This window comes from Melospiza melodia, chromosome 5 (genome assembly GCF_035770615.1).
Source record: "Melospiza melodia melodia isolate bMelMel2 chromosome 5, bMelMel2.pri, whole genome shotgun sequence".
Classification (NCBI taxonomy): Eukaryota; Metazoa; Chordata; class Aves; order Passeriformes; family Passerellidae; genus Melospiza; species Melospiza melodia.
In genome coordinates this window covers 80,006,398-80,023,197 of record NC_086198.1, presented here as the reverse complement: position 1 = coordinate 80,023,197, position 16,800 = coordinate 80,006,398, and the positions used below count along the sequence as shown (strand labels likewise).

Genomic DNA, 16,800 nt, shown 5'->3' with positions numbered 1-16,800 from the left:
TTGCTGGGATAACATCTGCCCTCTGAATGGCTTCCACAAGGCTTTTCTGAGAGTGAGGAGAGGTTCTGTCTGCTGTTTAGAAAGGATTGAGTAGTGTGTGGCAGTGCAGAGACACCTTGTTTTCAGTGGTTTCAAGCACTTAGGCTGAGTGCTGCCTTGACTTCAGCTGCTTGATGCTCCCGAGCCAGGAGCCGTCGGTCTGTCCCAGCGGCGTCGGATGAAGCACAGTCATGGATTCTGAACTGCCGTAGCAGAAGGCAGCCCTTTCACTGTTGTAGCTGTCCATTTCAGAGAAAAGATTGTGGCATTCAGGTTTCTCACTTGTGAGATGCAGAGAATTTTAAGCGCTTCCCTGAGCATACAAATACTTGAGAGTCACTGCAGGCTGCTCTCAGCCCTCTAACCTTCCTCTGCTGATAGTGCATACACATCCTGTGATCCACAGACATATGTGGATCAATGACATCCTGGATTTTTGAATGACAGGATGTCCTGGATATTGTAAAGATCTTCCTGAAGCCCTGCATTCCAATTTGGAAAAGAATACACCCCAGCAGATCACCCAAAAAATATTGCTGGCAACTGTTGTATACAACATGTTTCTTCTAGTCTTTAATGATATGATTTCCAGTCCTTTTCACAACCTGTAAATAAAAAAAAAAGCCGTGATATATATTTTTTGCTATGTTGTAAGTTTTCCATTCTGTACTGTGAAGAAGCCAAGGTCGTTTAATGTTATTTTCATAGATAACCAGAAGAAGCTCTGATATATGATTTGCCATTTTATTCTAGTTAAGAAAATATAATATAAACACACATTTATTTTAGAGGCTATCTCTCTCTCTCCCTCTTTTTCTCTATATATACACAGAGGTTTTTTTATATACTTTACTCTCATCAAAACAAACCCAGTGTATGCAGTAGGGAACTCTAGAACTGAGTCACCAATATTCATTATTTTCATCTAACATCTATAATTAAACTCATTTGAGGTTCTATTTCTGTGATTATACAGAACTGGTATGGCACATTTAGTGCCACTGAATGTTTTAGGCACTAAGCCTTCTGCTACATTGAGCAATTTTATCCTCAGCAGCTCACTATTTGTTTGTGCTTTGCACCTAATAACTTCTGTAGTTAAAATTAGAACTTGTGTTCTCTACATTAATATCTATCAGCTCCCCAACCTGCTTGCCAAGTGAATAGTTTTATTTTTGCCTGTTGTGAGATGATATGAGGTAAATCTAAGTTGTAGCTTAGAGTCTAATGACCTGCTGTTAATGCCAACACCCAGCCATAACCTGGATATTGTGCCTGGTCTGAAGTCCTCCTCCTCTCCTCAGTCACCTCTGTACCAGCTGACCTGAGGGGGATTTGGTTTGTTTCCCAAGTGTATCTATGTTTGCTTCACTTGAAGTCTTTAATATTTCACTTCAGTTGTGTTTTTAATCTCAGATGGCAACAAAATACCACACACTTCCTTGCTCACTCTGCCCCCTTTCCCAGCTGGATAGAGAGGAGAATAAGAATAAGGTAAAACGCATGGGTTGAGATAAGAATATAATTGAAATAAAGTAAATTATAATAATGATTATAGCAATAATAATAAACAACACTACAATAGATACAAAGAAGAAAATTAACTCTATTCCAGCTGAAACAAGGACAACTCCTAATCTTAGCAGTGGGTAGATAAGATAAAGTGCCTGCTTTCTTTATTCATATTTACTGTTTTCTGCAGTGAACAGTCCTATCAGCTTTGGTGTAATTGCTTGTGGAGTGTAAATAAACATATTTATAAATAACTTGTAAATAAATGCACAAAGATTTCCCAGAGGTAAGAAGCACAATGATGAGAGAATAAATCATCAGCACCAAGTAAAAAAACTTCTACAGTTAGATGGTCATTTTATGTACAGCAGTCAGCCCTTTTTTTTTCAGTCTCCATAGAAAAATTACCCATTCCATCATCAAATATTTATCTGTAAACACTGAGATGAAGATATATGTCTTACACTGAAATTATGGAAGTTTTTATGAATTAAATATACCTATTTAATCAGTTTTTTCCACTACCCTTTCTATACAACCCTAAATAGAAACAACCACAAAAAAGTGATGTATACAAAGGTGTTAATGATTATTAATAGGGCAGGATATCGCTTCATCTGATGCTGGAAAAAATTGATCATATTTGATCAACAATAATTTAGTCTGGAGTATGTAGGTAAAAAAAAACCTTTTGTGAGACCTGCTTTCTTCCAAAATGGCAGAGAAGGTGGAGTGATTCTTATGCAAGTAGATGATTCACACAGAGAAATATTATGAACCCTAGCTAGAATCAAAAAGAAGCCTCTTCCTGGCTCCAGATAACTCTAAAAATCAGAACTGCCAAGATGAGTTCAGGTCAGTGCCTTTACAACCTCAGAGACTGGGATTTGAGGTTCCATCTCTAAAATGGATTTTATTTTTCTAAGAAATATAACTTGGCTTGAAATACTTGGAACACCTATGAATAAAATGCAACTTGGGCACTGAAGTACACAGTGAAAGTCATTTAACTACAGAGGATGGATAACTAAGGGTAGGCTAACAGATAGAATTGATGGAGGAGGTCAGCCCTCTGAAAAGTGTGCTGTGTCTTTTATTTAAACAGTCAATAGAAATCTGGCCAGTTTAAGAGGTGTCTAGTGTCTGCTGGACTCTGAGGTGCTACTTTGTGGTCAGCCAGTAATGGAATACTTGAAATTTTCTTTAATTCTCCTCTACTGGAGATCTGGCCCTTCAATGTACTCACTAGGTGTGCTGTGTATTTAATGAAATACTGCTTTTTTCCATGATGAGGAGCAGTCTTCCTGTTCACGATCCCCATTGTACCCACATCTAACGCTGTGTGACCGCGCTGCCTGCAGCTGGATCCCCAGGCTGTGGCTGGGATGTGCCACAGCAGTGGAGCAGGCAGGGGCACCCCAGACACACTTCTGCTGCCAGCTAGAACTGGTGTCATTTATTTGAAGCCCATGGTGATGGGTTTGGTTTAAACTCACCAAATCGGAAGCAATCCCAATTGAAATGGGAATAATTCTGGTCTTTAGTGTCCTTTCCCACCCCAAGTGTTTAATTTGTAGCTGTGGTTAAAAATAGAAGAGATATTTTTTTCAATATTCAGCTCTGGAGAGAGACTCCTCATGTCTTAGGTTCTGAATTCATAGGAGAAAGAGAACAGCTCATACTGTCTCTAGGTGTTTGAGTAAAATCTTCTTCACATGGGTCCCCAGCCTCCCATTAACATAGCACCAAGACTCATTTTATCTGCAAGAACAATTCCTTCAGAGGCGCTGCCCGGAGGAGCTGAGAGCAAAGAGGTTTATTCACTTCCTCTGGCATGCTTGGAATTACAGAGACCTTTGCATGGATAAGATTGATGGATGTCTCACTGAGGATTTTGTTGTTAACTTAATTTAAAGAATTTTCTTTCACCTGGGGATCACTCTGATAAATTTTATTGAAGGAGAAAACAGTTTGGTACACTGATATTTGACATTTTATTCCCATAGCAACTTCCCTCAGAGAGCCTTCCAGTTCAGTTATTAATGAGGTTATTTTCATAGAAACTCTGAGGGAGGTGAATATTCCCACTTTCCAGCTGAAAAAGATGCTTCATAGTCCATTATGTGTATCCTGATCTCACAGGGAAGTCTATTACAGTAAAGTGAAATTTAGATTTTCTATATTGTAGCAATACATTTTCTCAAGGAGTATCTTTTCTGCTGCTTATAGCTGTCAACCTGTTTCTCCTTGCAATGATTTCAGAGATTGTTTTTGTCAGCTCATCCATAAGAGAACAACACGGTCGATCAGAATCTCTCTTTTCTCAACAAAAGGGTGCTGTGTTTTATCACTTAACAAAGGTCTTACATTTTATGTTGGAGCAGCTTCTGAAACTTTTCTCCTTAGTGTCAATGTCTTTTGAAAGAGCTATGAAAAGCATGGAGACTCTCAGAGGCTTCCCTGCTATTCAGAGGCTGTGATAAGGGCCAGGACATCAATCCAGCTGGTCCTTGATGACTTCTGATGTTTCCAGTGGTGCTGATAAGTTAACAGCTTTTCTGCACCAAATCTCTGTCCTGTCACAAACCAGAACTGTTTTGATGGCAGCAAAAAGGGATCTTTAATTCACAATTTCACTGATCTAAAAAATAATTCACTGACTTGTGGGTTTGTAATAGTAAAATTTTGTAGATTGCTGGCTATAGTAGGATATATGGAAGAGAAGTTCCAATTACTTTCCACTGAACCAAATGAGTCAATGAAAAGAAACCTTTCTACTGGAAAATAGATTACCTGAATGCTATATGCTAACAGAACACAGAAGCAGCCAAAACATCTCTGTTATGACAAATTAACCTGTAGTTATACTGAAGATTTGACACTGCCTGAGTAAATCCTGTTTGTTTCTGTGCGACAGTGAGGTCAGGGCTATGGACTCTGTTAGCCAATGCATCAAACCTTATTATAACATAATAATTCCAGTTATTCATGTCACTTAGCTTCAGTGCCAGCCTAAATAGAGAGAGAATCATGTTCTTTCATAGAATCATAGAATGGTGTGGCCATTTTCACTGGCCAGCTCCAGTGACCAGGGACACTGAGTCCTGTGCACAAGAAGTGAACACATCTGCAATGCTGTGTGCTGCTTTCAACTACTACCAAATCTCTTCTGACTTCTGAAAAGTGTTAACTAGGCTCTGGTCATTTCCAGACATCAATATCAGTTATTCAGCAAAGGTGAGGATTTTTACCTTATTTCAGTCCATCCAGAGGAACATCTGACCTCTCATGATGTTTTTCATAGCCCTGAGTTTTACACCAATATGTAAAATCCCTGATCAGCTGCTATAGGCTTTTCACAACAATCTAGAGCTATTTGCTCTTTGTTGAAAAAGAGTCATAGATTTGGTACTGCAAATTCCTTTTGCTTTTCTGTTAAATCTAATAGTAAAAGCCTATGTGTTTGAAGTCCAATTGTTTTGGGTATTTTTTAGCTCAATTTATGGGTGTTTAACCAGACATCATAGCAGAAGATTATGAGATATTGAAAGGGTCTGCTTTAAAATTACGTTTCTGAAGGATTACAGCAAACTGACCCACACAATCAAGATCATCTGGGCTGACAGCCTATCACAAACATTCAAATTCTCATTCTCCATGGTATCACATTGTCAGACTGATCAGATCAGTGACCCTCCACCTCCACGGGCATGGAAGTAATATTAAAAGAGTGTTATTAGTGGTTGCCCTGCACAGGGTCAGTTCTGCACAGATCTCTCTTCTTATTCACAGTCTGAGTCTTTCCCACTTTGTGACTTCACTGTGTGCTAGTTCTATCCCTTTCTGAACTTGCCTTTCAATTGATGACATCCTGGGACAGGAATTATTATAAATTTAATTGACTTTTTGCAGTGTTATCCTCCATTCATGCTTGCCACTGTTGTATTTTGTCTCTTTTTCCTTTTAAAGCCATCTCAGCTGCTGCTGGTTTAAATCTGAATTATTTGTCAAGGGAGCTTCACCTTGGTAATTGCCTGCACCATTAGTCATCATCAGGATTTCTGAAGATCCTGCTTTATCCCAAAAAAAAAGACAACTAAAACACATCATTGCTTGTGCTAAATTTTTTGCAGCTGACATCATCAGTGGTGACGTTACACAGACAGTCATTCTTCCCTGTTTTGTACTGCACTGCCAATGAGGACATGCTATGAATTTAAGCTTGAGTCCTACTAGATGGTCCAGATTACTTTTTGCCATGATAATAAATATTTCATGTTCCTGATATCTTCTGCCAGGCTCTGACAGCAATATTTGACCTCCTTTTTGTTGTTGTTTATTAATAAGAAACAATTTAAAATTCATTAATTATTAACTTTGCCATCAAATAATAGCAATTGAACTTCATATTAACTTAAATTTTTCTCGCATAGGATGTTTACTACCATTCTTACTTATTTACAGAATACTAATTTGTTGGCTTCCTGGAATTGCCATCAAAGTCAAAAGACATGCTCAGCAGATAGTTTTAAACTTGTCTTTATTGCCTGTGCTCACTTACGTGTGAGGGAGAATTGGTGTCAGGGTGTATTAACATGGCAGGGATCAGAGTTTGATCTCTATTTTGATATAAAGCAATTCCTGTTAAAGTAAAATACACAAATTCTGTACTGATAGGCATTATAACTTCCCTGTGGAGGTGACCATGTCACTTCACTGCCCTTGCAGCCAGACTTGTAACCAAAGCAGCATCACATGTGTGTCACAGGGTGTCACAATCAGCTTAATCTAGTCCAAACACCCATCCTGCCATCAAAAGGGATGTGCTTGTGCTCTGCTCTGTTCCTGCTGCTGCAGCATGCCAGACATAGTGTCTCTCTGACTGCCTCATTTTCTTCTCAGTTTTTCAAAGAACAAGTCTTTTCCTGGATGATTGTGTGCTTTCATCATAGCATCACATGAAAAGGTTCATAAAAAGGGTTAAAATACAGTGGGTGAAGTGGACTGTGAGAGATCTTTGGTGTGGCGTAGGGCCCAAAGCATATGTTTCTGATGGTGGGAAATATAAATATTTTCTACTTCTCCTCATTTCAGGCTGTATGAAAATAGAAATCTTTCCTGTGAAAAGCCAAAAGCAAATAGAAAAGGAGAATTTCTTCAAATGTTCTCATTTTAGAAAAAAAAAAGATCAAAAATGCACTCACTCTAAATGGACACAGCAGTAATAGTGAAGCAGAAATCATCATGAGTCAATACTCAGAAATTTTTCATTTCAGCTGAGATCAGTGAAGACCATTTGATTTTGTAGTTCTTTCTATTCCTTCTCCAATAAAAAAAGATGAAAATGGAAACAAGGCACAAAGCAAAATTATGAGAAAGACTCCAAAACTAGGTAACTTTCTGTTTGCTTTCATTGGAGCTGAAGTCACTCATAGGGACAGAACTTTCATATTGCTTTGTGTCCTTCAGACTGAGATTATTTATTTATAATAATAGTTTTTTTCCCTCACCTCCTCCTGGATTTGCTCACACAAACCATCACAAGCAAGAATTGGCTTTTCATTTTCTCTATTTTCCCCCCAGCCACCTGAGAATCCTGCTGTATGCCTCTGAAACAGAGTAACCTGTCTGAAGATGGAGGCAGTGCACTAAAATCTCCAATGAGGAATTGTTAGGGTAAAAATTTGGTCTAGTTTTAAAGAGGCATAAAGATAAAAAAAATAACATTATTTTTTAATCTTTTGCTCCCAAGAAACACCATGGGAGAGAGATGCAGACACAAGAGCTCTTCTGATCAGTGCAGCTAATCTTTGCCAGTAAACACCTATTTGTGCTCAATCCTTCAGAAAGAACAGCTAATTTCATCCAATTTGTGCTAAAATTCTTGTGGAGCAGAGCAGCAGCTAAACATCCCCACACCTTCCACAGAACAAGAAACTTTGGTTTTTCCACAGGATAATGATAACAGCAGCCCCTGGAGTCACTGGTGCTGCTGGTGAAGCCTTTTCTGGGCTACCATGGGGCAACCTGTCAGTAGATTTTAGGCAAAAACTGATTATTGTGTTCTTAGACCAAAACCCATCAATGCAGGATGATCCCATTGTGGTGAATAATGTGCTCTGACTCCATGGTTTCAGAAGGCTGAAGAAATGCTTTATTAGATGTATTATATTAGACTAATACTATAGCAGAACTGTACTAAAGAGATCCTAGACAAAACCCAGTGACTGTCTGGGGACAGCCACGACCCAGCTCTGGCCCAGCTGGCCAGTGAATCCAAACAAGGCTCACCTTCAGTAAACAATCCCCATAGCACATTCCACATGTGCCGAACAAAAGCAGCAGCAAGAGGAGATAAGAATTGTTTTCTCTTCTCCCTCTGTGCTGCCTTCCCCAGGAAAAATCCTGGGAGAGAGAATTAGGTCTCTCTCTGCTCAGAGAATGTGATACCACAAAATCCTACTGCAGTTTAGAGCTGTAAGGCTCTGTCCTGACTCCAGTGGCTGGACAGACAAATCCCTCCCAGTGGCTCACAGAGGTTGACACCCACGTCCCTGAAAGCAGCAGATGTCCTTTCTTGATTATTGGTTTGGTGATAGACCTCCAGTTTCCTACTCAAGGTCTGGAGATTGTGGGACGGCACTCAGGAGTTTCAGTTTAAACATCCTTCAGAGAAAAGCTGTAACAATTTGCAGTCTGTTCTACTTTGTCCAAGGAGCAAACTTTGTTTGACAGGCTTCAGGTAGCTGCCTTAGACATTTTTCAGTATAGATGTATTTAATGGCAGTATCATTTTAATTTGGCTTATTGGCTTATTTAACAAGCAGCTCTGGAAAGACATTTTCATTTGATCCTAGGTTCAAACAGATTCTTGTTTACCAAAGACTCACAGTTTCCTTGTGAATGCAAAATCTCATCTTATCTTTTTTTTTTTTTTTTTTTTAGCTTTTATAGAATAGCATTAGAAATACAATTATGTTCTTTTACAGAGTTAAAAAGGAAGAAGAGTTTTGAGAATCAGTACTTAGGTCTTTTTTACTTAGCAGCTTGGTTACTTTCAAATGCTAATTTTCTTTAGAATTGCAATTTTACTTCTGGTTGTGGCAACACATGCCTGTTCTGTAACAGTGTAAATTATTAGCTGATTCACCAAATTCTTCCAGTCTGTTTTTATAGCATTTTGAAAAATGGAAGGCTCTTTTAGTTCTTTCCAGTATTCATTTTACCTAACACATTCAGAAAATTTCCCAGCCATTTAGGGAAAACCCCACTCATTTTAATGATGTGATGTGAGGTGGATTTCACTAATTACAGTGTAGAACCCCATGATGCTGGCACTGCTTTGGATGAACAAAACATGCATGGTCTAAATATTCTGTGAATTTTATCAAATGTGTACTAAATTGCATGTGAAGTACTGCCTTGTAGGAGGATTGACATAAGGAAATCAGAATGTCTGTAATGCATCACAGCAGATGTTCTTTAGCCCACTCTTTTATCTATGGTATCAGCTATTTATTTATAGAATATAGAAATAAGAGAGGTATAAATAGAATCATATTGCTGCTTTTCCAGCACCCTGGTACTGAGATTTTCTCCCCATTTTAATAAGGGAAAAGGTTACTTCTCCTATGTCTTGTTTGAAATGTGACATAGATGGAAGATAAGAAGAACCCTGTCATCCTGTTTTCTTTTTTCCTTTGAATCTGACTTTTCCTCTGAAAACAATTTTAATGGATAATTGAACTTGTTGCCAAATTAAAATGCTGTTACTTTCCCAGATAAAAATTAAGCCTTATGTTGGGAAAATAAAACCGGTTTTGAAAGCTTGAATGGAATTCAAGTTTACCTTTTCAGATCTCCTTCTGTCCCAGTTCAAAGCTGGACTACATTTCTGTGATGTGACACCTCTTCCAAGGCGTTGGGATCTGATCCTTGTATCCCTTGTGCAGACCCAGCCCCTGTTCACAGCTCCAGAGCCCAGCACCAGGGCAGCAGACCCAGGCCAGGCCCAGGACAGCTCTGACAGGGACAGGCAGTCCAGCCACACACCCCAGCCTGCAGGTGCCTTCACAAGGAAGCAAAATACAGAAATGAACTGTTGTGGAAAAGCCACTTTCATTTCAGAGCTCTTGGCTGATCCAAAGTCTTTTGACAGCACCGAAATATTTCGCTTCCACTGAAGAAAGCGAAGTAGGCAAACATGATCAGACTGAAAGGCATGGTACAGTTCAAAACAAAATTAGCTGAATTCTAAGTAAAATTTGTTTTGCATACAAAGATCTAAAATTCTTTCTAATTGCAAATAAATTCTGAATAATTATAAAAGCATATTAACATAATTAGTTTATAGTGAGACTAAAACACTTATTAATCATGAAGAATTGAGACATTGTTATGCAATTTAAATACAAAGGCCCTAAATATGATTGGAAACATCATGATTCATCATTAGTGAGATAAAACCTGCTCTGAAACTTCTTTTTGGTTATGTATCTCTATCTAACTAGTAAGTTTCCCAGTCAAATAATGTATAGCAATGTTCTATTTTACTCAGAAACCTGTGGAGCTATGCAGATTTGTACTCTTTATTCACTTCAAAGGCAGGCCTGGCTTTATCATTCTGTCAGCAGAAATTCATTTCTTCCTTTATTTAAGTAGAGTCTTTCTTCACTAATGCACTTATCATGAACAGAGCATGATGGGATGTGACTCCTCATGACTGCCCGAACCATTTTATCATCCTTAATTTAATTTTTAGTCTCTGTTCATGTTTCTCCTATCTATGTTCATTCAAGCAGGGGATTTTATTAGCAGTATTGAATATGTATGTCTGCATATACTTGGTTACTCCTCCTATGTGTTTTGTGTGGAAGGACAGCAACAATTTTAACAAGATCTGATAGCTGCTAGGATCTACTGAGGTTCTGTCAGCACAGCCTCTGGCTCTCCTTGGAAAAGGCTGGAGCATCTGAAAAGCAGACAGACATGGAAAGAGGACTGCAGAACTAGTTTGAGATCCTATCAGCAGAGTTATCCAGTGAGTCTCAGGTCAAACCATACAGGCCACATCTAGCAGGACATTTGGTTTAGTTATTATTCTGTTTTCCTGATTCACAGAACAGGAAGCATTAATCCACCCCAAAACAGACCTGCAAGACAGGGGTCAGACTTAAATAAAAATCTATTTTCTTGTCTAATGGCCACATCATATCTCCTTGTTTCTATTTTCTCTTGAGATCAGTGAGACTGAATCTCAATGCGTTGAAAAGCTCATTGTGTTAAAAACATGGCTTTACTGTACACCTCCTAATGCCTAGTGCTCATGTCTGGTTTTGGCTACTCCCAGACAGTCCAAATAAATCAGTAGGACTCAACCAGGGAAGGAGAGTCTGAATTTAGCTTATCAAGTACTTCCAGAAAGGCCCCTACTTCATTTTTCATTCTGCAAAGCATGTGCATGCCAGTGCTTTGGCCACATTCAGTTGGATATTTTCTCTAGGGGAAACAAAGTTCTTTCAGGTAATGGTTATTGTGTATTTGGACTAATCACATATACATACAATAAATTGTCCTCAGGTGCAGTGAGAAAACAGATATCAGCTCTACCTAGAATCCACCCAATATTCATATTGCCTCTTTAGCTAAATGTAATTTACACTTGAACAAATATTGTACAACATGAGAATATTTTGAACAGTAAAACTGCAAGTGAAAGGCTCAAAATCTTATATTCCTTTGTAAGATTATAAATCAAACACATAATACATAATGGTGTGTTGCTGATGTAACTTCTTTGGGATTTTTTGGTTCCAGAAAATATAGTATTTGTGAATAATGCAGCAGAGGTGAATGCATACACTTCATTGTTTTATTATGTATATATCATTATGTATATAGTGCTGATTAAAAAAAAGAATAGACATTTCCACTAAAACTATGCAGTGTTTTTGCAGCGTGGTTATAAAAAACAAGTCTGTGATGTGAATATTTTCTCCAAATTATACTTTATCCTCAGGGAGCAGTGGAGAAAGAAATAAATATTTTATCTTTCACTAGAAAGTTTGATACCAAATACCTACACCACCAGGGCTTGTGCAGTTTGGAGGACATGCATGAGAAGGTGTGGAGTGGAATCTGGGTTCTGTTCTCAGCTCTGCCACAACCTCATGTGTGGGGTTTGAATCAATCCTCTGGTCTCTGTACCTCTGCTTCCATGGCGGTGCACACACCTACATTTTAAAAATGGCTTTCAGTGTTCATGGTGCTTTTATGAAGCACTATCACCTGGATTGGCTTTCACTGCTCTCCCAATTACTTGTGTGTCTGAGCTCTAAGGTGCTTTCCATACCTAATTTTACAGCTGCCTGGAGATGTAATAATTCATTTTTCTACAGACAGCAGCAGAAGATTTTGGAGCACTCACCTAAGGTCACGTGAGAAGACTGTGGCAGCAGAGATGCTCTTGTGTATAACTCAGTCACAAACCACAGCACCATGCTTCTAGATATTCCTGAGAGTTTTTGAGTACACTAATATATTTGACCAACTATCTAAAATGGTTAGGACCACATTTTTTTGCTTTTCATGGCAAGCAGGATGAAACCTTTAATTCAGTTGTGAATCCTGTTGCCATCATCTGGCTCTTATGTGTTCAAGATCAAACTACAGGAAAATGCTCTGCGTGGGGCTAATTTGAAAATATCTGATATTCTAATCCAAGTAAAGTATACTTGCATTAATGGTTATTAATAGACACTTGAATCTGCGCAAAGGAATGAATTGAAGGTTTATTTGAGTATGACTAAATGGAAAGAAACACAATATTTATATGTATATATACAACACATTGCTGAAATTAACAGGCATCCATTGCTCTAATACCATAACATGAAAGAGGTATCGTAAATGCTGATCTGTTTTCTCTTAGTTAGCAAAATGTCTGGTTTATTCCATATTCCCTCTTAGTTTTGAATCAATGGTGACATTTTAAGGGATGAAGGTGGGAGATGAGGGAGGGCAAATTATAATACTTGATTTTTCCAAACTGAGGGAAATCAAAGAAACTGGAAAGAAACTCTCTCGTGGTGTTGTTAATAAGTTTAACCGTGGGTTTACTTGCATGAAAAATTACCTGAGGACAATACAAACAAATTTTGTTTTCTGAAAATAGTTCATATTCCTATATTCAAATTCTGAGACAATTATATTACCAAAGTATGATAATAAAATGAAAGAAGTGCTCAAAGAGTTGGAAAATATTTTTTTTCTCTGTAAAAGAAAGTATTCTCTTGAGAATTGAAGTATTTTCTCTTGAGTAAAGGAAGCTATTTTCAAAAGAGTAATAGTCATATTACTGACACTGAAGAAAATGTCCTTCTGCCAGCCATACCATTATCTCAGTGGGGCTTTGCACTAGAAAAATGTCATTAGCTACAACACCAGGCACCACAAGAACAAGACATGCCATGTTTTGGAGGACAAGAATTTAATACTCCTGATGTCCTTGTTGCACAGAGGAAATGGCAGTGTTTGAACTTAATATTTTCAACATTGGAAAATGATAGAGGTCATAATGAGGTGTAATTCTTCTCAGAGTAAGTGGTGATATTTTGGCATTGAATTTTCACCAGAAAAGACACAAAAAGCACATACAGAACATGAAAAAAAAATTGAGATGAACAAAATTAGCCCCTAATTTTGAGAGTGTGAGATTAAGAACCTCTGAGGAAAAGAGCTGGGGTGTATGGCTAATGGTAGTACCAAGGTGGCAGTGAACTCAGCTCAGCCTTTCACTGTTATCAGGGAGGTGCTGCTCTGTCCTAGATGGGAATGCTGCTTGAAGCACTTTAGTTTTACTCAGTGAATTTGATATTAGTCTCAGCTGCAAAGTAGCACATTTTTTATTCTGTCCTAATATTCCAAAGGAAGAACTTCCTCAGTTTGTGAATCTGCAGTGTTGGGAGTATGTTTGAATGATCAAAAGAGAGTGAATTGTCTCTCTTCAGTGAATTATCCCTTTCCAGAGAGCCACAGTGGCTGCAAGCCTTGCTCATTTAGATGCAGGCTCAGGCATGTTTACATATTTCCTCAGTAATTTAAAATTGGCTTTATTTTCTCTTGCAAAAAATGCATTACAATAATTGTACCTTAATTTAAATAAGGCTCATGGGACTGTTAGTTATAGAAAAAAAATTGGGTTTTTTTAAATGAAGATGTGAAAATGTAAAATCTCAATTTCTATTCAAGTTAAACACAGAAATTAAGAAAATTTGATCAATTGTTGCATGTATGATTTTTAACCGCTTATTTAGTTTACTAGTAATCCATCTTCAACTCCATGTTCCAGTGCTTCATTTGATAATATCATTTGTATGGAAGTCAAATTTACAAATAATCTAATTAAAAAATTAAGTTGTTCTAGTCATTCAGAGCAATAAACACAGGAAAGATGAAGTGTAGAGAAATAGAAGTTATGTGGACAATAAAAAATATCTTTTACATCGCTACTGATAAATGCTTAATCTTAGTTTTACAAAAACAAAATCATTCTTCAAACTGATGTATTTCAAAACATGTCAGATTTCAGAATATAATATAGTCAAGTATTACTGAAATGTGACTTGACTCAAATTGAGATAATTACAGACTGATTCTACAATTTCTCACTTGTTTTGGCAACTGGACTCAGCTGAATGACTGCAAGGTAAAGAACAAATTCAAAATAAGTTTTTTTAAGGAAGATTCATGTTAAGTCTTTAGCAAAATAAGCAGAAACATGACAAAGTTTGAAAACAGAGGAGTGACACAAAAACCCCCAGCATGCTGTGCTGAATTTTTAGGATTATTTTTTTCCCATCAAAGAAATTAATGAGATCAACATGTTGTTTAGGATATTTTCTACACTGTGTTGAATTCCTACCTAAATTAAAGGTCATCTTAGACAGCCCAGTCATGCATTTGGGAGGGATGAGTGGTAGGCACAGGATTTAAATGGATGTAAGTTTGTGTGGAAGGTGGTTTTGCTAAACTGACTATCTTGTTCATCTGACCTGTACTGGCCAGCAAGAGCTACAAGGGATTTTACACTGTAAAGTCTCTCAGCAGAGACCCCAGCTGCAGGTTGCTGGCAGCAATCCTGCTTCTCAAACATCTGGGCAGCCCCAACTCTCACAGGATTCAGCTCAAAATTTTATTCCAAATTTCTGGTTTCCAAGCAGGTTATGAATCCTTTCCAAGGTTATACGTTTTTATTTCAGTATCCGAATTCTAAAGCTGCTTTACTCACCATCTTTGTTTCCTGCAGAACAGAGTCTGCTGCTCTCAGCCCTGTCAGATCTGGGCTTGATTTGTCTCCAGCAATTACCAGGAAGGTGGTTGCTATGCTGCACTAATGAAAGGAGCAACCATGTTTCCTTGAAGGCAGTATAAGCAAGCATAAATAAACAAATTCTTTGTGGTGTTAATAGTGTAAATGAGATATTATTGCAACAGAGCAAGTAAGATATTAACCCATTTTAGAGGCTTGATAGCTATCAACCTTTCAACTTTCTATGCAGAGCTTAGCTTGAGATGGATAACTCTTTTCGGTAAATAATTATATTATGAGTTTTATAGAATTTTCTCCTTCATCTTGATGTGTCACATTTTTGCTGCGTTTGTTCTTGTTACCACATTTTTGGGTGGACATGGCCCAGGCTGCCCAGCGAGGCTGTGGCTGCCCCATCCCTGGAGAGCTCAAGGCCAGGTGGGATGAGGCTTTGAGAAACTGCTCCAGGAAAAGTGGCCCTGCCCATGGCAGGGGGGTTGGAACGAGATAATCTTTAAGGTCCCTTCCAACCCAAACCATTGTATGGTTCTGTGATTTTTCCAGTGATAGTCTGTCTCCACAATTTTGCTAGTTACTGTTACATCTATGACAGGTGCATAGATGAAGGTCCATGGCCAAAGCCAGGAGCATAAATTTTAATTTAAAAAAAATCCTGCTATGTTGCACTGAACCTTGTCTTCTCTGGTTCACTGAATTTAGCTCTAAGTGTGACTTTTTTTGAGAAGTGACTGTGAAAACTGTATCACACATTGTTGTGTTTGTATTTCAGTGACTTTGCATCAATTTTGTTCGGGATGTTAGAATTTTTTTAAAAACACCGGATATACCAATGAAGATTTGAAGGTCATGCTGTGTTTAAACTCATGTAACACTAATAAAAATGGCATTTCTGAGAAGTGAAATCTCATTCACCCTACCAGCAAAGCACTTCAGTGTCTAGAGCAGGCTGTGCTGTCAGATTTTCCTGAAGTGCAAGCAAATCCATTCCACTTCCAACCTAAAATGCAATCTCTCAAAACAAACTTATGCTAAAATTATGAAATAATCTTACAATATTAGCATTATGTATTGCATTAAGGTGGGAAACTTTGGTAATCATACTACATCATCATGGGACAAACTTCCATCACTGTAACAAAATATAGGAATTATCCTGAACAGTGATAATATAAAAATACTAACCATATGTCATTACATATCTGTAGGTAGAGGGTGTTACTTACTTGAATTATTCAGTGTCCTTTTAATAGATCTCAATATTTCTGGAAAATGCTGAGCAGTTATTCCTACTGGCTGCAAAATGCTAACTTTTGCCTTGTTACTTGGTTAGGACAGAGATATATTTCTGTTTGGATATACTGGGCACTGAAGACATTGGTCCAAGTTGAATTGGGGAACAAAATGAATGCAACATATTTTAAAGGAAACTTCTTCTTTGCTAGCTATTAAGTATGTTTGGTGTTTAAAGAGGAAAAATTGAATACCACATTGTAAAAAGACATTAGTTGGACACACTGTAATTTCTTTTCCTATCTGATGTCTGATTCTGACTTAGCACACTACAAACTATTTTCCTTTTCTTCTCTCCTTTATTTTGCAGTTAACTTTGACCACTTTCAAATATTGCGGGCTATTGGGAAAGGGAGTTTTGGAAAGGTAAGAATCAACCTATTTTGAGCAGTTAAATGTCTAATAGGGAATACCTTTGTGTTTTGCTGGCTTGATTATGGTAAAAGAACATAGGTTTTGTAGCCTTTTCCTTCTTGAAGGACATCTGACCACCAGTATGAACTGTCTCTTCATTAAATTATTTATATTATAATATATTTGCTAAAATTAATTGAGCAAAAGTTATTATAATAATTAATTATCCCAAATGGAGATTAACAGAATTTAGAAATCTCTCCTGGAATCAAAAA

General features: G+C 37.7%; 1 protein-coding gene across 2 annotated transcripts in view; it reads left to right on the top strand.

The window, feature by feature from the left end:
* Positions 1 to 16,800, top strand: part of STK32B (serine/threonine kinase 32B) — a 156,224-nt gene that overhangs the window by 12,237 nt on the left and 127,187 nt on the right. For both annotated transcript variants that reach the window (XM_063157627.1, XM_063157626.1), the window contains exon 2: positions 16,482 to 16,537. In XM_063157627.1, coding sequence (XP_063013697.1) covers positions 16,482 to 16,537 — 56 coding nt within the window. The remainder of the gene's footprint in view (positions 1 to 16,481; positions 16,538 to 16,800) is intronic.